The 21,257-nt window shown below is 32.1% G+C and overlaps 2 protein-coding genes across 3 annotated transcripts; one reads left to right on the top strand and one right to left on the bottom strand.

Annotated features, from left to right (window-relative positions):
- The first annotated feature begins 1,923 nt into the window (after positions 1-1,923).
- On the top strand, positions 1,924-16,307 carry LOC130890753 (tetratricopeptide repeat protein 8). 2 transcript variants are annotated; one of them, XM_057795052.1, is made up of 6 exons: positions 1,924-2,255; positions 8,797-8,966; positions 12,525-12,824; positions 13,230-13,464; positions 15,798-15,972; positions 16,026-16,307. In XM_057795052.1, the coding sequence occupies exons 1-6, from the start codon at positions 1,984-1,986 to the stop codon at positions 16,233-16,235; spliced, it is 1,362 nt and encodes a 453-aa protein (XP_057651035.1). In that variant the 5' UTR covers positions 1,924-1,983; the 3' UTR covers positions 16,236-16,307. The 2 variants fall into 2 exon arrangements, with proteins under 2 accessions (XP_057651035.1, XP_057651045.1); XM_057795062.1 differs by having other exon boundaries at positions 1,984-2,255; positions 16,030-16,201.
- A 51-nt stretch (positions 16,308-16,358) lies between these two features.
- On the bottom strand, positions 16,359-20,684 carry LOC130890766 ((2R)-3-sulfolactate dehydrogenase (NADP(+))-like). The gene is made up of 8 exons (XM_057795073.1): positions 20,584-20,684; positions 20,367-20,525; positions 19,955-20,143; positions 19,759-19,874; positions 19,353-19,451; positions 18,876-19,062; positions 16,637-16,794; positions 16,359-16,517 (listed from the first exon to the last, which is right to left on the bottom strand). Exons 1-8 carry the CDS (start codon positions 20,615-20,617, stop codon positions 16,359-16,361), a joined length of 1,101 nt encoding a protein of 366 aa, XP_057651056.1. The 5' UTR covers positions 20,618-20,684.
- Between the last annotated feature and the right edge of the window lie 573 nt (positions 20,685-21,257).

The raw sequence follows: 21,257 nt of genomic DNA, 5'->3' as shown, positions 1-21,257 counted from the left end.
GGGATACACTTTTTCGTTAAATTGTCACCAAGATCTTCGTATATTTTTGCTGTTTTAATATTTTTCTTAGCAGCAATCTGCAATCTGGTATTTTCTCCATGTGTTAGTGAATGTTCTATGGATAACAATAACAAATCCTTGTTCAATTTCAAGAGAATATCTGAAAACCATTTTTCATACTGTTGTGCATTCTTTCCTAATAATAATATCCAGTTTTTGAGAGACACATGTTTTTAAACCTCCTTCAAAGAATCCTGAGTAAGTACCAATATGAGTAATAATAAGACGTGCTTTTAAACCTGGCGAGAAACCATCTGCAACATATTAGATTGTAGACAGAAAACAATTTTCTTCATAGTTGTTAATTCCCTTTTTAATGAAAAATTCATAAACTGCATTTAGAATGACCTGTTTGGTGGTATTTTCCAATTTAATTTGTTTTCTTTCTCTAGTCTCAGTCTTCGAAATATCAATATCGATTGTTTCATCCCTTATTTTAATTATTAAGCAAAAGAATGGATTAATACATTTTCAGTTTTATAATATACAGAGCACAAATGTAGTGCAGTGTATACATAACTAACGTATAGTGAGTAAAAGGAAAAGGATTTGTGAATATATGAAAGATAACACAGTTTTTGTTAGAACCCACTTAAATCACGAAAATTTTGGAAAAAATATATTTATTTCTCAACGTAATCTCCTTTTAGCTCAATAAACTTTTCCCAGCGATGATCGATACCCTTTTTATAATAAGAATCGTCAAGCTCTTCAAAATAGCCATCAGCTGCCGACATCACCACTTCATTATCCTCCTATATTATCCTACGCGCATCCCAAACAACCGACGCCATGACCTTGCCTGCAGATGGAACGGTTTTTGCCTGCTTTGGAGCTGGTTCTTCTTTTCAGTCCACTATTTTGATTGTTTAGTTTCATGTGTAAAGTGATGGACCTACGTTTCACCCATAATTATAAAACGGCGCAAATATTCGGCTTTATATCTGTGAAATATTGCCAAACACTCGATGAAAATATCTTCACGACGTTGTTTTTGTTCCATTGTGAGCAAACGCGACACCCATCTTGCGCACAGCTTTCTCATGTCCAAATTTTCAGTTAATATGCGATGTACCGAACTTTTGGGATGCCTACTATGACTGCTAGCTCACGCACTTCCAACGCAATAGACGATCATCAAGTATCTGGAGTCGTCACCTGATTTAGTCGACCACTGGTCTTCACAAGTCGTATGGCCTCGTTTAAGCTTCGCTACCCAATATTTTACTGTTGATAACGAAGGAGCAGTCTCACCTAGAGTACAATCTAGTTCAGCTTTTATATTTGTTGGACTAATGCTTTCAAATGAAAGTATTGTATCACATAACGATGACCAATTTTTTCGATGTTTACGAATACACTGACTGGTGTCCCCAGACTTGAAACATATGCTGTATAGATTGTGTACTTTCTAATACAGTGGTATTTTTCAAACAACTACCGCCATCCCTAGGTCAAGCCAGGTACTTCTGAGACCATCCTCGTAATAGATACTGATTCTTTCTCTTTATTCAAAAATTCAACGCCTTTTAAAAAAACTCTTTGATAGAAACTAAATATCTAATTTGATTGTCTTATGAAATCGCTCAACAATATGAGTTACTCTTCACAATAATGGAATTAAACTGTAGATACGAACGCTTTGGGGTAGTAAAACTTTTGCTTTTCCATATCGATCGTCATCAAATTTTTGTATACTAATTAAAATTTCTAAATCCACCCCAAATATAGGTAAGTCAAATTTATTTGATTTAAATGTAATTGAATTAACCGCATGGTGCATTTTGATACATTAAAATGCATTTTGGTGCACATACAGAAATCGATATATGTAACCATAGTAACATTAAGTATGAAAACAATAGCACGTAATTTCTTTCACATAGCTGATTATTTACTACAACCAATAATTAATCGTTTTAAATGGATCCCATGTATTTGGCATTAAGTTTATTTCGGAAACGGCATTATGATAAGTGTATTGATGTATGCAGTGATATATTGCAAAAACAACCGTTAGATCAAGCAGCATGGTGTTTAAAAATGAAAGCTTTGACTAAGCAAGTGTATGTGGATGATATTGAAAGCGAAGAAATCCAGGAGAATGATTTTCTGGATGACAATGTAATTGCCACTGCACCTAGACCAGGAACTTCTATGAAAACAGCCATTATTCCATCTACAAGTGCTTTAAGGTAAGTAGCGAGTAAGCGTTAACTCCAGCTACCATCATAGACAATTATCGCATAAGAAATGGGTCGTAAAAACTAACCTTTTTAAGAGTAGGTACCACTAACAACATATTTTCATCAAATGCTCCGGTTTGAAAGAATGTTAAGTAGTAAAGGTGCAAATAGACATTCCATCTATTTGTTTTACTACCCCCATAGAGCTACTATATACAAGTACTGAATCATAATCGTGCAAATTAGAGCCGTCCTTTTTCAACCAGTTTGAAAACATTTGAATATTCCAAAAACTTAGTATTCGATAACCAAAGTGTAGTTAAATTTAGTTTTAAGAATAATACTAGTTTAATTTAACGAGGCTTAATAGTTTTGTTCCAGCAGACTGTCTGTAACTACTTGATTATATGCGATATGAAAATTGTGTTCTAACAGTATCAAGTTCAAGTAATGAAAAAAAAGTTTTACGTTCCAGCAACAAATTGAACTTGTTCAGTACTGTGTATGGATATGGATCCGCGTATGTCAACACATATTTTGGATAGTGTATCGTGCTTTATCAGGTTATAAAATGTTTGATTCCGGTATTGGAGATGAATAAGAATGGTTCAGTGAAACTATGTACGTAAAAACAAAAAATGATTTTCTATCAATCTAAGAAATACAGAGTGAGTTCTATGTACAGAACGCCTCAATTATCTTGGAAACGGCTTGTACGATTTTTACAAATTTTTGTGCGGAAGGGTATTATGGTGGTATTTACATTGTTGTCAGATCTTTATGTTTCCAGATCTTTATTATTTGTCATCTAATGATATTTTAATGATATTAGGATATGGTGATAACCGAAATTCCACAATAAGATCTACTGTCAGTAAATTAGTAAGAAAGTTTAACGAAACTGGTTCAGTAAAAGATTTATCCAAGTCAGGGCAGAAAAACTGCATCAACTGAAAACAAATCTTTAGATGTTTGTGTCCTGTTAAAAGACGATCCACACTTGAGTACTAGACAAATTTCCAGGAAACTTGATATTTCGTAAACATCCACAATGAAAATTTTACATGATAATAAATTCCATCCATACAAAGTAATATTGGTTCAAGAGTTGTCAGATGACGATTTTGATAAACGTGAAGAGTTTGGAGACCTAATGATGGAAAAATTTTACAATCAAAACGATCCAAATTTTATAATTAATGTTATGTTTTGCGATGAGGCTATTTTTTGTATTAATGGAAACGTAAATCGGCATAATTGTAGATACTGGTCACGTAACAAGCCTCGTTGAATGCGTGAATTCCAATTCCAATTCCCCGAAAAACTGAATGTATGGGCTGGAATAATAGGCGACAAAATAATTGCTCCCTATTTCATTGAGGGTAACTTCAATGGTCCGGTGTAATTAGATTTATTGAAAAATAGTATTATACCTGGGTTGGTTCGGATATTTCCAAATCCAAGTAAGTATTTTCAATTGAATTAAAAAAAAGTATTATTAGAAATTTGCAGACAATAACAATCTCCCAAACGACAATATTTGGCTACAACAAGATAGTACCCCACCTTACTATGAGGCAATATCTAAATAATATGTTTCCCAGAAGATGGATTGGAATGCGTAGTTTTATCCAATAGCCGCGATCACCCGAATCCTTTATACCATTTCCTATGGGGTCACTTTAATAGAGTCACGTTAATAAAACAAAACCTGCCAATATTCAGAAAAGATAGGATTACCACATAGATAAGAAGAATTGAGCAGTCAGAGATGTTGCAAATTTTTGTATTGAAATAAATGGACATTTTGAGCATCTTCTGTAATCGCCTTTACTGTATTTTTTCTAAAATTTGTCTACTTCATAAATGTGGATTTACTCCTAACATGACACAAACATTTAAAGATTTGTTTTCAGTTGTTGTAGGTGTTCTGCGCCATGATTTGTATAAATATTTCACTACAGATGTTTCGTTAAACTCTTTACGAACTTACTGACTCTACACCGGGTTACGAGATTTGTATTAGCACATAAATTATTAAAGAATATTCAAATTAAACGAGTTTATTCAATCGTAGTCATCTAAATGTACAATGTACAACATTTGAAATACCAAAGTTCATTATTTTCCGGAAAAATAAAGATCTGACAACAATGTAAATACCGCCATAATGCCGGCTGTACCACAAGACCCTTGTATATAACCAATTATCGTCATTTTCTATTATTACCCAGTTAATATCTTCTATGACACAATTTTGATTGACTAGGTTAAAATGATAATGTAGGTAGTAGAATAAAGTACAGCAAAAGACAGATGACAACCCGATGATGTGTTAAAATTTTAGGTCAGGACTACATAATACACTGAGAAAAGTTTTCTATTCGTACAAATACACGAAAAACGAAACAAAAATAAAATATTTTCTCACACACTCACACGAGAACGCCCTTCGACACGTTAACTTCGAAGGCGAGTACCGATTTATACATCAAGGATAGCTCTAAAGAAGGTGAAGCGCCACTTAGATTAGAGCTTTTCTTTCCGGAGAAGACAAGGAAGATTCTATCGGAGACACAATTCTATGAAAAGAAGGGGGTAAAGCGTCAAGAATTAACCCTGCACGATTCTCCAGGAATCTACCACAAAACTAGGGGGATCAACAAGTCTACACGTGAACTTTGACTAGGTAGGATGCTTAATATGACTGTGGCTCCCTCAACTATTCCTATACTGCAAGAAAATTTGTATCAAAGTACCTATGAAATACCTATTTTCTAATAAGAAAATCTACAAATCACCTTATATTTATTAAATGGCGTACGGAATAAGCAAATATTTATTTTTCTTAGTACACACGCGCAGATGAGAAAGTCCATCACGTAAGCATCCAGCCCTAGATAAAATTCAAGGAAGAGAATGAAAGAGAACACTCTACCTACCTTTGTGATTATGTCAGTACCTCATTCACGCGTAGTCTTCTTCTTCTTTCCCTAGTTCTGTGGTAGATTTCGGGAGGTCTTCCCTTGTCGTGGAGGGTTAAATCCGGTGGCAATACACCGTCGTCGCGAGTGGTCCCTCGCCTTTACTAAACCTGTGCCTGATGTATAAGTCGGCACTTGCTTATGAAATGCGCTGTTACCGTATGGAGGAGGTGTTGTTTTGTAGATTGACTCGAGTCCCCTTTAGTCTGTCAATTCAATTGTTTTCTCGGTCTTCTTGTGTTTTCTGCAGTTTTCGCGGGTATTTGTGTTTTCAACTCCTCGATAAGCTCTTCTCCTAAATACTTTTTGTGGTCCTGTTACGGCGTATATTTCTTTAGAGCTTGTGATCTAGTGGAAATTCTTCGCTTGTCGTATCGTTATCTTTCGTTGGTCCTGTAATTTCTTGTTATTTTGCATCTATTTTGCTTCCCCAAGCCTCAAGGCATTATCGGTATTATGATACTCCTAATAAATTAATAAAGTGGTGGCTGACTTCAATAACTCCTACCTATTAATCAGCGGCGTCTTGCTTTCGTGTGGTCTTACTGTGTCCACTGTTTTCTTGATGTCGTAATCAAATAAAATCAAGTTAGACAATATACATTACAATATAAAATTGGTATATGCAAAAACGCTGTAAAAATTGGACAGAAATTGTTAGAAATAAGTTAATACTTGGCACTTTGGTACCAGAGTTACTTATTAACTGGAGATTTGAAGTTGCATTCTAAATTTTTTTACTCTCAAATTTAAAGAGGTAAAACTCTCTGAGACTTCTATGATGATTTAATAAATTTAGGCAACATATTACAGGAAATAATTTGTCAACTGTGAAAATATGACGAAAATATGTAAATTAATAATTTTATCTAAAATTGAATGAAATTTAGATTAGAAAATGTGGACAAGTGATGAAGAATACTGCAGGAAATTAGATCAGATATGACTACAAATAATTCTTTTTTCCATTAGCACTGTGATCCAAATCAAAATTTTTATTTCGGAATAAAACTAGTGAGAAATTATAACGAGTAATATTGAGCACCCCACGCTGTTAGAACAGTGATATCAATGTTCTCATCGGTCATTTTATTATTTTATTAAGAATTATTTTTCACTTCTCAATTTGATTATAAAAATTCTTTGTATAGATTTTTTTACCTAGAATTTATTTTAATTTGAAACACAACAAGAAATTCATCAATCACATTATAAAATAAAGAAAAATATTAAAAACTTTCATAATTTATGTTGTGAATTTTGAATAACTCAACTAGTTTACATATTTTGACATTTTTTATAAACCCTGAAACAATTTTTTTTATTTTCCTCAGCCAGATTACCGTGAGGTGTAAGAAATAACAAACAGCCATTATTTCTTATCCCTGCCTCCGCTGTTTCTTTCACATGTTCAATCTATGTTTTTCTTGGTCTTCCTCTATAATATTTACCTGCTATTTTGTAATCGAACTGTTTTTTTTTGATAATTTTTCTTATGCATGCGGTTTAGTTCATATTAGAATAGTGAGCGGCCAAGGGCCGTTAAGAACATTGGCCTTCACATAGGGTCGTCGTGCCCCACTTGAAATTAACAAAGGCTGATTTCCTTTGAAATGCCGATCAGGCCCTTTGGCTTGAACCTGACGAATTAGGATATGGTTTGGTAACCAGCCGAAAAAGGAGAAATTGCGGTGGCTTGGTTCTGCTACCGGATGGACACCGCACAGTCACAGCGTCAATGAAATCCAGCTCTTCTTTCTTGACGCCGATATCGGGTTGTTGCGCTCCGATTTCAAGTAGCTAACATCGGGACTTACTGCAGATGCAGTTTACGGCTTTTGGAGTCAACTCGTTGTTCGATGGACATAGAACCAGGAGTTCTGGATCTCTTAAGATTTTATCTGGACCTCCGGGTTTGAAGCCCTGGGCGTAGGATGGTTGGAGGTCGAAGCAACCTTAGGATCCGAGGCCGTTGTGCTTTGAAATTGGTATGAAGTTTGTGAAGGCGCTAAACAATAATAATGATGCATCTGATATTTGAAAACAATATTTCCAAATATTACACATAACTAAAAGGGGGAATATTTGTTGGCCATTTAAAAAATCCTTTAAAAACTACTCGAAAGTCATTCAAAATGGTTGTCGAAGAGTTTTTGGGAAACTAAAAAAGTGAAAATTATAATTAAACTAAATAAAAAAATTCTATAGATAAGAATGTACTCACATTTGTTTTTCCCTGACAACTTAGAAACTATGAGTGATGAACAAGTGGAGCGTTTTCATTAATATCAAGGATTTTAGGATAGAAATATGTAAGATGATTACTGTTGGTCTGTAATAAGAGAGAGTGACACAAAAAAACTATAAAAAGAAGCCCGAAATTTGTTATTTCTGATTATCTTAGTTATAAGTTATAAAGTATTTCTAAAACAAGACGTGACAAATCATTTTTATTATTTTCTCTGGATTGAGCTGTGATAACCGTTTGTATCTGGTATTGTGATGTTACAGTATCTGTAGAACAACATAATATTTTTTTTTAATATAAACAAAAAACTTTAATATCTTCCACTTATTTTTTAATATTCGTACACGTTCAAATAAAAAATATGTATGACACACGACCAAAATAGTGAGTTTTTCGGATTCCCACAGTATGGCAGACTAAGCATGGTCGTTTGAAAAACTATACTTTTCCTCGTTGTATTATAACATTTCCTACACCAAAATCAAAGGACTTTTGGTAATTAGTGGGAAGTCGTGGAAAACATTTTTATTATATCCAGAGTTCGTGTCTATCATTAAAAATTGCAACTTGCACTTAACCGATAAAGCTGCAATTGCAAGTATCAATCAGTTGAGTTTCATCTGCGCATGTTTTTTCTTAATATATATTGCTCTTCCACTGCTTATGTTTATGGCTCCGTGTCCAGCAGCCTTCACAATCCCATAGACCGTGCCTGTTCTTCAACATCCCTGCAGCTTTTAATTAGGCACATCAAACCCAGAAACTAGTAAAGTTCGATTTAGAATTGTTTCCTCTCGGCTAGAATACCCCGTCTTGATTCTAAAGTTTCTTTCATAGAATTTTAAATTTAGCTTCTGTGGCTGTCGAAGTAATTTTAACAAATCTTATTAGTTTTCCAGGTATTTCAGATTATTTAATATAAAGTACAACTTTTCTCTCTTTATACGATCCTATGCTTGATTGAAATCTATTAAAATGTTGATGTTTCATTCCAAAAACTTTTCTAATAACAATGCTACCATCCTCAATAATCGAGAACCTTTTTGCTTACAGCCTACAGAGACAATTCCGCATATTTCAAAAGAAAGTAGAGAAAATAGTTATACAACAGATATTATTGGCACAATCTTTATTTGAACCAGAGAAAACCATCTAAATCTTTCAATATCGTTCGATGTGCTATGCTATAGTCTTATCTCAGCTTTTTGATTCTATTATAGTAACATATTGTTACATGTAAAGTATATTTTTATCAAGATGGTCAATATTTCAAAAAACTATAATTTGAATCTAATACAAAATGTTTTTTACATTTCAGTTCTAGACCACGTACTTCTACAGGTAGACCAATTTCAGGAGTAGCGAGGCCTGGGACTCAAAGACGTCCGGAATCAGCTTTAGATAGAGTTAGAACAGCTAGACCTTTAACTGGCCATCTAACTCGATCGGTTCGATTAGGAACAGCAGCAATGTTATCTCAAAAAGATGGTTTGTAACCGTATTTCTATTTTACATGAATCGTCCGTTCAAATTAGACCAAAAAATAAGAGTGAAGCTACATAAATTCCCACCGAGCTGAAAATCAGTAGAATTGTTTAAAATATTATTAAAAATAAAGTTTTAAATTTCCACATCATTCACGTGTATGGAAAAAGTTTTATGCAAAGTCCAAAAATGGGTTTTTTGCAATTTTCAGCAAATGGTAAGTTTTTTCATAAAAATACCTCAGACAAAAACATAAAATGATCTACATAAAACATACTAATACTTTTTTTCCTACGAGTCAGCGTATCTGAAACATAACGATTCAAAAAATTGTAAAAGTTGTAATCGACTTAATATGCATTAGTACGCCACGTTCATACATCTCTAGAGTTGTAATATATGTTAAAATATTTTTCTATCGGTCATTGTAACTTATACTTAAAATATAAAATATACATAAGTTATAACTATAAGAATATCAGGTAAAATGAAGCTCAGTCCCTTAATTTATACGCCATTGTAATCTTGAGGTAACATGTCTTGGCTTGCCTTCCTCCAACCTCAGTTGCTGCTCATCAACATATTTTTCGGGTATACTACCAAGTTCAAATGTTGCTAGGTTACCTGCCAGACACTAAAGACTGAGTTTCGAAGTTGGTCAACAATATGTTAGAACCCGTTCAAATTTCACTCCCACCTGTGCCGGAAAAACTGCTGAACACAATTTTTTGCAAATGCAAAAAGGGATGCAATGCTAAATGTAGTTACAAAAAAGGTGGATTGTTTTGTTCTCCGGCATGTACACCTTATAAAGGCCGCTTGAGCTCTAATATTGAATCAACAACTGTGAAGAATTCGTTTGATTCCAACGAGGCGACATACAATATGAAGATGAATAAGAAGAACAAGAAGAAGAATTGGAAAATTACGACTCGTAAGATTAAATATCACAACTTTTTTTTAATTTAAATCGCTTGTATCTTTTCAATGTCTGCTAATTTGAATTATTTTGCTCTAGTTTTAAATTAAACATGATCTCAAATAGGCCTACTAGGGAAATGCGTGGTAACAACTTGTTGAAACATTATATCTCAGAATCGGTGGCTTGTACGAAAAAAAGTATTAATACGTTTTTTCTAGATAATTTCATGGTCTACAAATTTGGTCAGAGATATTTTTATGATAAAACTTACCGTTTTGCTGAGAACCACGAAAAACTTATTTTTTTGATCTTTGACCTTGAATAAAATTTTTTCCATACACGGAAATGATGAGGAGCCTTCAAATTTTATTTTTAATTATATTTTAAACAATTTTACTGATTTTCAGCTTGGTGGGAATTTATGTAACTTCGAATGTCTAAAATGACCGGACTATTGTGAAAAGCTATTTGCGCAATCGGTTTCTTTTTTCTAAAAATAATATACACTACCGGTTAAAAGTTTTTGCTCACCCCATATTCATTCATTGAATTTCAAAATAAGACACTGCAACAAATTTCTCTTTCATATTGTCTAAAATCAGTACCTTACTAACCAAAAATAATATTATTTGTTTATTTTATACGAGCACATGTTTATATTTTTTTGGTGGGTGCGACAAATTAAAACTTGCAAGTACCGGCTGATTTATTTATTATTCTTTAACTGTGAATTATTTCTTCAGTTTTTATGATTGTAGTTTACTCCCAGTTATTTATAATTTTTGTACCAATATCTTTTTCTGAAATTCGTATACGTATTGTTTTCGTTCTCGCAAATCCAGACTTGTAAGTTTTAAAATGCATTAATCGCAAGTTTTCATAGTGGTAGTGAAGAAAGTTATTTTGAAATGTGTTGAAGAGTGTTTGTGCGCAGGTCAAAAGATGTTAGATCCAGGTGTAAAACGCGGCGGCGGCGGCGGCTAGGTAATGGGTTGGAGATGTATTTTTGAGAAAGGGCGACTGAAGACCTGATAAAAATTGAAAGGATTCTGAAGAAGCAATACAAAATATTAAAGGAAAATGTAGGACGTTCTGGCAGCGTCTGTACGGCAGAAATTATATTCCAGCATGACAACTATCTCAAGCATTACTCGAAGCTGTGGAAAGAATATTTGAAAGAAGTGGAAAAGAAGAATGTACTGAAAGTAATGATTTGGCCGTCACAGTCCCCCGACCTCAATACAATTGAGCTGTTGTGGTACAAATTTGACAGGGTCAGGGTCAGAAAGCAGTGTCCCACTTCCACGATTGGAACAAAATAGGCGACGATTATTTGTCGAAATTGTTACAGAGAATGTCAAATTTCTGCACCGAAATAATAAAAGCAATAGGAGGCTACATTGATGGATCAAAAATTTAAATATGTAACAATTACAGACTTTAGTTTTATTATTATATTTTCATCTAAATATGTTCTTTTAATTATAAGTCGTATTGTTTCTGTGAGCAAAAACTTTTGACCGATAGTGTAGTTGTCCGTCTGCAATCCCATATTCGATTCATATAAATTTTATTTATTTAGATTCGATTAATATCGTTTCGATCAGGTCGGTTAACAGATTAGGTTTTTTTGCAATTGATTCGCGGTATTAGTCAATAAAGAAGATTTTCCTTCGGATTACCCAATTTTAAATTAAATTAGAAATGAAAAGTAGGACTGATATTGAATATATTAGATACATCTCGTATATCGTGAGATTTCAATTAATTCTATTGGCGAATACTTTTCGAATGGTTCGTTATTGTAAGTTATGGTGGCGCCAGTGGGCAGTGGGCGTCTGTTGGTGCACCCAGGATGTGGTTCGTCTATGGGTGCACCAAATAGTAGCTCCTCGCAATTGCGAGCCATAGGAGATATCGATATCAACTAAACGGTTGGACGTAATTGTATTAAAATTCAATTGTGTTCCCTTGTAAGAACAGTCAAGATAATTATTTCTGAAAAAAAAATGTAAATAAACATATATACTTCCTCAATTCTTTGTTATCGACCTTTTTATTTATATTTTATTGAATTATGTATAAAAAATACCGGGGATGTAAATTCGGCGAAATTAGTAACCTGCCCTACGGTTTCATAAAGGTCGTTTTAAATTCATTCATAAATTCGACAAAAAAATGTCACAGTATCTGAGTACAGGAGGTATAAGTATACGAAAACGGAAAAGCGATAATGGTTTTCACTAAACAGTTCACTCAAATTTATATTTTAATACTGCTTAGAAATAGCCCTAAATTAGATTTTTATATATTATATAAACTACTTGGAAGAAACAATTTTTGATTCAGTTTTTTTGCTTTTAAAATAGCACCTTAATATATGCTGGAGTTTGCATGTACAAATATGCATCCCCAATTTCTCTGGCCAAATTGACCATAACGAAAGGTCATCTACCTGCTATCAGGCCGAATTTACTACAAAGATATAAGAAATTATTTGAATAGGAGGCTACCTTGAAGGTGATTAAATTGGATTTCACCTTCCCCTTACTTTTCAATAAATATTATATTACTGAATTAAAACGTATTATATACCATTTTCTAAAACATTTAATTATTACGCATAATTTTTTCGTTAGGACCTTTTATACAAGTTTCAAGATTGAATATAGCAAAATACGCAAAAATTCCAAGTTTGTGCAAGCCACTATTTGAATATCTATTCTACTATGAGGGAGCAGTACGAACGGCAATGGAATTAGCTGTTCAAGCTACCCAACATTGCGAATTTAGAGATTGGTGGTGGAAAGTCCAATTGGCCAAATGTTATGTAGCAGTAAATTTGTTAAGAGATGCTGAACAACAACTTAGAAGCGCTCTTAAACAACACCATCATGTAGAAACTTTCATTAGATTGATTAGAATCTATTGCAGAGTAGGTAAATATATTTCCAGTTTTTGATGAATTTAAGTGAAAATTTGTAGATAAATTTAAAGCGGATGTTGAAAACGTGGACTACCAACTAAAATGCACGTAATGAACACACTATTTACTACCACTACACCAACCCTTACAATTACTGTCCAAATCTTGTTTCTATAACGAAATATCAACAGTTTACATTGAGTAACTGTGAGTGTCGGTCTAGTGCTAGGAATATCACCAACAGTTCCATAAATTCCAACTTAGATATGTTTAACATGATGGGTGTTCAAATGGAAAGATACGAAACGTCTTAATAACCAAATTGATTGAAACTGAATATGCTGCTAAACCAAAAATCGCGAATGCAAATGGAGACTCGGAGAGCAAAACTTCTAATTATTTGATTCTATTATTTTAGATCAACCATTGTCTGCTACTGATATTGGAAACTCTGGATTAGAGATATTTCCAAAAGACGTATCTTTGATGACAGAACTTGGAAGGTTGTCCGAAAGTCTCGGTGATGCCACAGTTTCTGTAAAATATTACAGAAATATTTTAATTGAGGAAGCAATTAATACCGAAGCAGTTGCCTCTGTAGGGATGTATCATTTTTATAATAATCAGCCGGAATTAGCGCTAAGATATTACAGGTAATAGAAATTCCTTTTTAAGCGAACTCCTTTTGACGAGTGCTTGTGTAACTAAGTAACTAAGTTTGTGTAATAAAGTTAATATACATTGTTATGTTATGGGTAACTTGAAGCAGTGTAAAATTGAGTTTGTGTATTGAATTATTTGCCTCTTTAATTCATTTTGAACCTGAATAATTATTACTGTTGTGTTCCTCATTGCTCTTCCTCGGCAAGAAAATCCTGAAGTGAGCTTTCACAGTTTTCCAGTAGGAGAAAAATTCTAAAGTTCTTGTGGAAACTGAAATTGGGGGCAGAGAACTTGTTGGCAGAAGGAAAGAATGGATTAGACAACCAAAAATTGGGAAAAGGGTTTGTTGATTTTTGAATTTAGGTTATGAGAAAATTGGAACAGAATATTTTTAGAAAAGGTAAAACACAGAAGGCTGTTCCTTCCAAGAATTTACCAGTAACTCGTTTTCCCAATTTATCCCTCACGTCTACATTTTCTAGACCAACTCGTAGAGGTAGAAGGATACTCTCGATTTAAAAAAAAACGACTCAAGAAGTGTCAACACTTTGTGGAAATAGACTCGATTTCGAAGATGAGGAAGACTACAGAGGTATTATTTTCTTAGATGAATACTCTAAGATGTGAAGATGATGCAGGCCCAAGTCATAGAAATTTTAATGCACAAGTGAACACACCAACAGTTTTGTCATGTGAACTAATAACTTGTGATGAAACTTTACTGAAATAAAAAACTTTTAAAGCCATTGTTCAATGTTGAACAATATATAAAAGATAAACGAACAATAAATTGATATAAACCTATTGTATAATGACCTCATAACTCACCTGAACATAAAAAATTAAGAAGTTTCTGATTGTCACCACCATAGCGTTGTCAACGTCAACTTAATCCGAGAAGCTTATTGTAAGTGTGTAAATTTCCACTGTGCATTTTGGATTTTATTTAACAGTGCTGCCTTTTAATAGTGCGCTGGAAACAATCTACACACAACATTAAATAACGTAACTTGTCGATACCAACAACAAAAACATTCAAATAAGTATCCATTTTTAGATAGAGTTGATTCACCAAAAAATTTATAATATTTATGTAAAAGAAGACCCCGAATTACTTAATTTCTAATATTATAATTACCCCAACAATACCAAATGCAACAGGTAATACAGAACAAGCACAAAACTAAAACTGAACAACCAAAATGAAACATTTAATTTGGAATTTAATTGTAGGAAAAATTAAAATGGAACAAAAGTGGAAACTTATTACAAGGAAAATAATTAAGGTAGGTAAACCAAATAAAAAGCATATAGAAGACCAAGGCAATGGATTGACTAGATAGAGACAATAGAATGAAATAATGTAAAAACTCTAAAGGAAAGGAAAGTACTTTCCAAGGACAGACAAGCGTAGGAAATGGGCATAAAAGAACCCAATACAATGCTTAAAAAGGCATAAGGATACGACAAGAAAAATTTCTAAAGCTGATAATATGTCTAAAATTTTTATGTCCGAATACCAAATAAAATACAAACCTTTAAAGGGGTGACTTAAAAACCTTATTTTTCCTAATATATTTAAAATAGATTGAATTAACAAGTTCATATTTTGGGTATGATTATCAGGCTTTAGGATAATTAATTTCGGTATCACAGAAATGTAATGATATAATAATACTGATTTAATCTTTAAAACTACCCTGTATTCAAATGGTATAAAATAAGTGATACCTCAAAATAAATTATCGTAGTGACTTATGAACTCGTGGAAAAAACTATTGCTAAATATTTGAAAAAATCAGTTTCTCGAATTAGAACAGAAACTCAGGTAAAAAAAAAAACAAGAATTAATAGTAGGAGAAATGAACAATTTTAATTTATATGGAACTGATGAGAAAAATTATGCAGACAGGAACTTTGATACGAAGGGGAAGACCAAGAAAGAAATAAAGGAACTAGGAACAAAAAGATTAAAAGCTTGAGGAGAGTTGAGGAAGATGGCAAAAGACGGGAAGCACTTGAAGAATGGAAACCAGATGGATCAGAACATACTTCATATAATTAAATAGCAAATGCAAAAAATATCAATTCCAAAATGCAGGATTCAAAACAAACTAAACAACAAATGAGTTGGTAGAAGAATCCATTTTAAAATTGTTTCATGTGCAAAAATGATTTATCACTGATGAATATAAAAAAAAATTTTACAATGAATATCTAAACATGAATGTGTAAATGTTTCTCTTCTAATTTTGTTTGTTACGAATTGTTTTTTTTATTTGGCAACTTATGTTTGTATTTAGAAATTTTTGGTATGTTACAGACGGGCATTAGCTATTGGAGCCCATTCGCCAGAGCTCTATAACAATTTGGCATTATGTTGCCTATACTCCCAACAGCTGGATTTTACACTCCCTTATTTTCAAAGAGCGTTAGATTTAGCCACCGATTCTCAAGTAAAAGCAGATATTTGGTACAACTTGTCTCATCTAGCTATAGTAAGTTAGGTGCAAATAAATTTTCATTTAAATTTTTAACATAATCATTTTAGGCAGCAGGCGATATGCAACTGGCAGTTCAGTGTTTAAATTTATGTTTATGTTCAGATTCAACACATGCTCCAGCCTTTAATAACTTGGCAGTCCTTTATTACAAAATGGGAAAAACAAATTTGGCTAAAGCATATTTAATATCTGCTAAAACTTTTGAACCGCAACTTTTAGAAGTACATTCTAATTTGGAATATATACAACAAGCTTAAAAGTTAATAAAGGTCTGAAATAAACACTATAAATTATGTTTATGAATAATGAATGAAATGTTTATTATTTAGCCATTATGTTACTGTAATTTACATTGGAGTGCAATTTTAGTAACTATATTATTAAATAAATTGAATTGGTTTTATATTAAACTCACTTGATAGTCTTTCTAAGATATCTAATTGTTTGGCTTTATAAATAATTCCTCCTTGTTGGTCTATTTTATTTTTCTCAGCACGTTCGATATCTCCAGGTACTAATATGGGCACTTCTGGATCAGCCTGTAAAATAAAATATTTGGACATTTTAATTAGAATTTATTTTCTGAATAAATCACCAAAAATACCGAGAATAGAAATTTTTTGCACAATCACAAATATTCATTATCATTCTGAATTACCTGTTCCATATTTCGAATATGATTCAATAAATCACTTAGTCGGTGCTGAAATCCAGACGGAAACTTCTTTGGATCTATTGCAATGAATCCATGTCCTAAATTTGCTGGTGCAGTTGTTTGTTGGCCCCACATTCGAACATTGTGTCCATAAGAAGAATCTATTATTAAGAATATATTATATATATATATATATATATATATATATATATATATATATATATATAAATTCTACAGTTGATAATACAGTAGTGATACTTCTTCAATAACACTTTTTACGTAAAAGTCTATGATAAAGAAGAATCTAGAGAAGAATTGAGAACCTTATTTGTTTCCAAACATTTAAATGGCTTTAAAAATAATTCATGTTTTAAATGTGAATATAAAACATTTAAAATAATTTCATATTACTTTCTACTGCATTTCATAAAAATACTCGAATGTTTCCTTCAACTGTCCTGCAAAAAGCTCTTCACTCTAATAATTTGATAGATATGCCTGTTTTAGACTTATTTTTACTTGATAGCATTAGTATTTATTTCGAATGGTGTGGATTGAAGACTGAAAATAAAACTGTCCAACAATTTTTTAAGATGCCAATGTTTCAATCTTTTATTTGATCTTTATCAAGGCTAAAAATATATGGTACATTATAACTCAAACGTTTATGAAGATGAACAAATAAACAAAAAATTGTGAAATTAGAAGCAAAACAATAATCAAATAGTGTAACAATATGAAAATATATACATTGGTCTATAAATGAATAGGACAAACTGTATCTAAGACAAACCATAAAACATAAACAAACAAGAGCATTGCTGTATAAGAACAATGAAAAAGTTATTTAAATATACCAATACATACACATATAAATAAAAACCTGTGCAAACAACATACCTTTTTTGAATTATTAGACATCAGTCAAAAGATAAATTAAATACGTATATACATAATTTGCAGGAAGAGATAATTCTCCTGTTAAGATACATTTAGAAGATGGTTATATTGGCCACATCCGTACTGTTATTAACTGTATCATTCAGTTTTATGTATATCATTTCGCTGATGGTTTTTTTTACATATTTCTGTTCTTTATCCAGAATTTTTACATCATCAAAATTAAAGTTGTGACCATCAGTAGAATGATGTTAGGTCAGAGCTGCTTTATCTTTTTTGTTCTTGTTATGTTCTCAACAATCATATTCATGCTGGTATATCCTGGATTTCAAGTACTGTTTAGTCATAACAAAGTAACACTCATTGCAGTTTAAACAATTTATTTGATAAATTACATTGGAATATTGAGGTTTAGGTGTTTTGTCTTTGATATATGTGAATAAGTTAACAACTTTGCTTATTGGGTAGAATTCCAGTTCATAATTATTTGACGAGTGCGCTTTGAAACAGTTTCCAAGTTTCTCCGGCAATCCTTTCTTTTCTAGATACCTGTATTATGTTATGATTGCTCTCATTTATAATTTTATTTACCAGCTTTCTTGGGTAACCATTAATTTTGAGAATTTGTCTGATTTTATTAATATTATCATCAGTATATAATTCAGAGCTACTTAGACGTTGAACCCTGTGTATTAACACTTTTATTGTCCTTAATGTATGTCTCCATGGATGGTTCGAATAAAAGTTGATTACTTGGCCCGATGCAGATGGTTTGGAAAACCAATTTGTAAATAATTTACCATTCGGTCGCCTAATTACCACTGTGTTCAAAAAAGAGATAGCACCATCTAACAGAATTTCCCATGGCTGTCCATTCCAGTTGTTTGTAGAGTCTGTCATCAACATAAAAGTAACTGGATCCAAATAAGTAATCAATTAATTCTATAATCAAATTATACTGTATATCAGTGTATGCCGATAGGTATCTTCAGTGTTTCTTAATGATGTTATTCACTAAAATTCTAGCTATATTAGAAGTGATACTACATCTAAAGATATCAGAATATAACTATTATCCAGTGTTATATCTTTTGTTGACTCCACAAATTCATAAGTTTTTTACATTATATGCAATCGTTGTGGTTATTGGTATTTATACTTGTAGGGTTTTGAATTCACCATATTTAGGGATAGTATCTTATTCAGTTTTAGAAAATAATGTACATATATCATAATTCTGAATAAATTACAGTACATAATATTACAAATAATTCAGTTTAAACTACAAACATAGAACTTTGATATCAAATATACAATTCTGCTATAAATAACTAGCACTGACCTGCAAGTAATCCACTGAAACATTCAACCAAAAGTGCTAGAGCTGTTCCTTTGTAATTCATTTCACCTCCTAGTGGCATAAGTTTTCGGTTTTTCATAGCAACCTCTGGATCAGTTGTTTGTTGACCATCCTCATCTAAAGCCCACCATAGTGGAATTGGTTCATTATTTTGTCTATATATTTCAATCTGAAATACATAAAAATAAAGAAAGTATCAAAAATGGAACATTTAAAAATGTCTATATAAAGGATTCCCAAATTCATTTTGTTAGTCAACAAAACTATCATCTATACTTAAATGGATTTGAGCATCATCTAACATTTAGTTTATTCATAAAACTTTATTTTGTCAATGTGTTCAATAAAGTCTTATAAATTTATTCATACAAGTGAGATATCAGCTGATTGTGTGGGGTATTGTTAATGGTTAATGAAATGATACTATCATGATTGGAGTTAAATGTAAATACCATTTACCTTTCCTAAAGCAACAGCAGTAGTTGCCATATCTATCACTAACTGATCATTAGATTCTCCAGGAGCGGCCAAAGATAATGGATTTGTTCCCAGACAAACCTGAAAGAAATAATGATAAAAAAAAGAATTTATCATTGGCAAAGTCTCATCATATCCGTGAATATAGGATAAAAAATAACTTCTCCGGAATTCTATTTATTAATTAAATGATAAACGTATCACACTAAAAATGTAGCATAACTATTTTAAAAATTAAATATAACTCATATTAGTAGTAGAAGTATACACACAAAAAGAAACGAACTTATCTGAACACAGATTGATTAGCTTTAATCAAAGCCAAAACATGTGTTGTACAATCTTTTTATTAACCCTGTACATCCCATTATGGAATTTTAGTACTTACATTTTTTGCACCTGTTGGAACCATAACTGGAGATGTGTTCGAAAATGCTAAACCAATGAACCCTTTCTCTGTTGCATATTCAGTATAAAACATATTTATGCCAAAATGGTTGGAACCTGAGGAGAATGAGTGTATAGGTTAAATTGATATTATCATAACTTATAAGCACAATTCTAATTAGTAAAATGTAACTTACCATTAGCTACTACTAATCCAATGCCAGTTTCTGCCGCTTTTTTCATCGCTAGATCCATACAGAATATTCCTACTATAGCACCCAAACCATTCTTACCAAAAACAGCTGCTGTAGAAGCATACTCCATAGTAATTTCGGGATCAGCATTTGCATCACATATTTTTTCTCTTATATCTTTCAGGTAATTTTCTAAAAAAAATGTACAACTATAGATGCATAACTGGGTTTTATAATCATATAGAAACATATGTAAAAACAATTCATAAATACACCTAATTTTCTGAGAAATTTTCAAAATGAATTTAAAAATCCTAAATGATCACTTAACACACTCTTTTGTAGCAGGGTTTGTGGTTTTACCATGTAACGGAAGTTTTAAATGATTTTCAAAATTTATTTCAAATATTCTTACCCAATCTGTTTAGCCCATGGCTATAGATTCCTCTATAATCGGCTGCTATCAAACTATCCGCAAAAATAGATGCCTTATCTTCATTCACTTCCAATTTGAGTAAACATTCTATGATGAACCTTTTTATTTCATTTAATGGAGCAATATTTCCTTTTTGTCCTGAAAATGTTATGTTCAAAAATATTATCAGTTGTTTTAAATATACTAAAATATTTACTTTGGCATCGTTCTGGTCGAGGACATTTAGACATACTTAAATTTTGATTTTACTTAAACTTTTTTATTTGTCAATCTTGAAATGTAATATCACAAGTGGTGACTTGATCGAATGTTTAATATATACTAAGTCTCTGTTTGTAGATTACTTTGAGAGACCAATAGTAATAATGTCTTATTTTAGTGTAATTAATATTAGCGTGAGCAATATTTTTAATAGTGTTGATTATTCAATTTACACATTATCAAACGCCTATGTACAAGGATAATTAATTGATGTTAGATATTTATATGGATTTTTCAAAGTTTAAAATAAAAATATTTGTTATAAACTTGCCGAATATCAAAAATCGAATACTTTATGGCCCAATCTATACTTTAAATTATCCTCAAATTTAACAATTTCTTACCTTCTAATAACGATTTCGCCAAATAACAGCAATGATTTAGAGTTCAAACAACATTCAAACTAAATATTTAACAAGTTCATAATAAACTATTTACTCGTACCCAACCATCTCGCACCTTTGTTTATAAATATAACTTTTGTCAAATGCTCGTACGAGGTGGTAGATCTTGGGGATCGTACCCGAATATATAATGTTAGATCGTACTACGATACATATACACCGATAAGCTTGTACGTAGGCACGCGCCATCTCTCTCGCACAATGT

This window comes from Diorhabda carinulata, chromosome 1, assembly GCF_026250575.1.
Source record: "Diorhabda carinulata isolate Delta chromosome 1, icDioCari1.1, whole genome shotgun sequence".
Lineage (NCBI taxonomy): Eukaryota > Metazoa > Arthropoda > Insecta > Coleoptera > Chrysomelidae > Diorhabda > Diorhabda carinulata.
The sequence above is the reverse complement of the archived record's forward strand: the minus strand, read 5'-3'. Positions and strand labels throughout refer to the sequence as shown.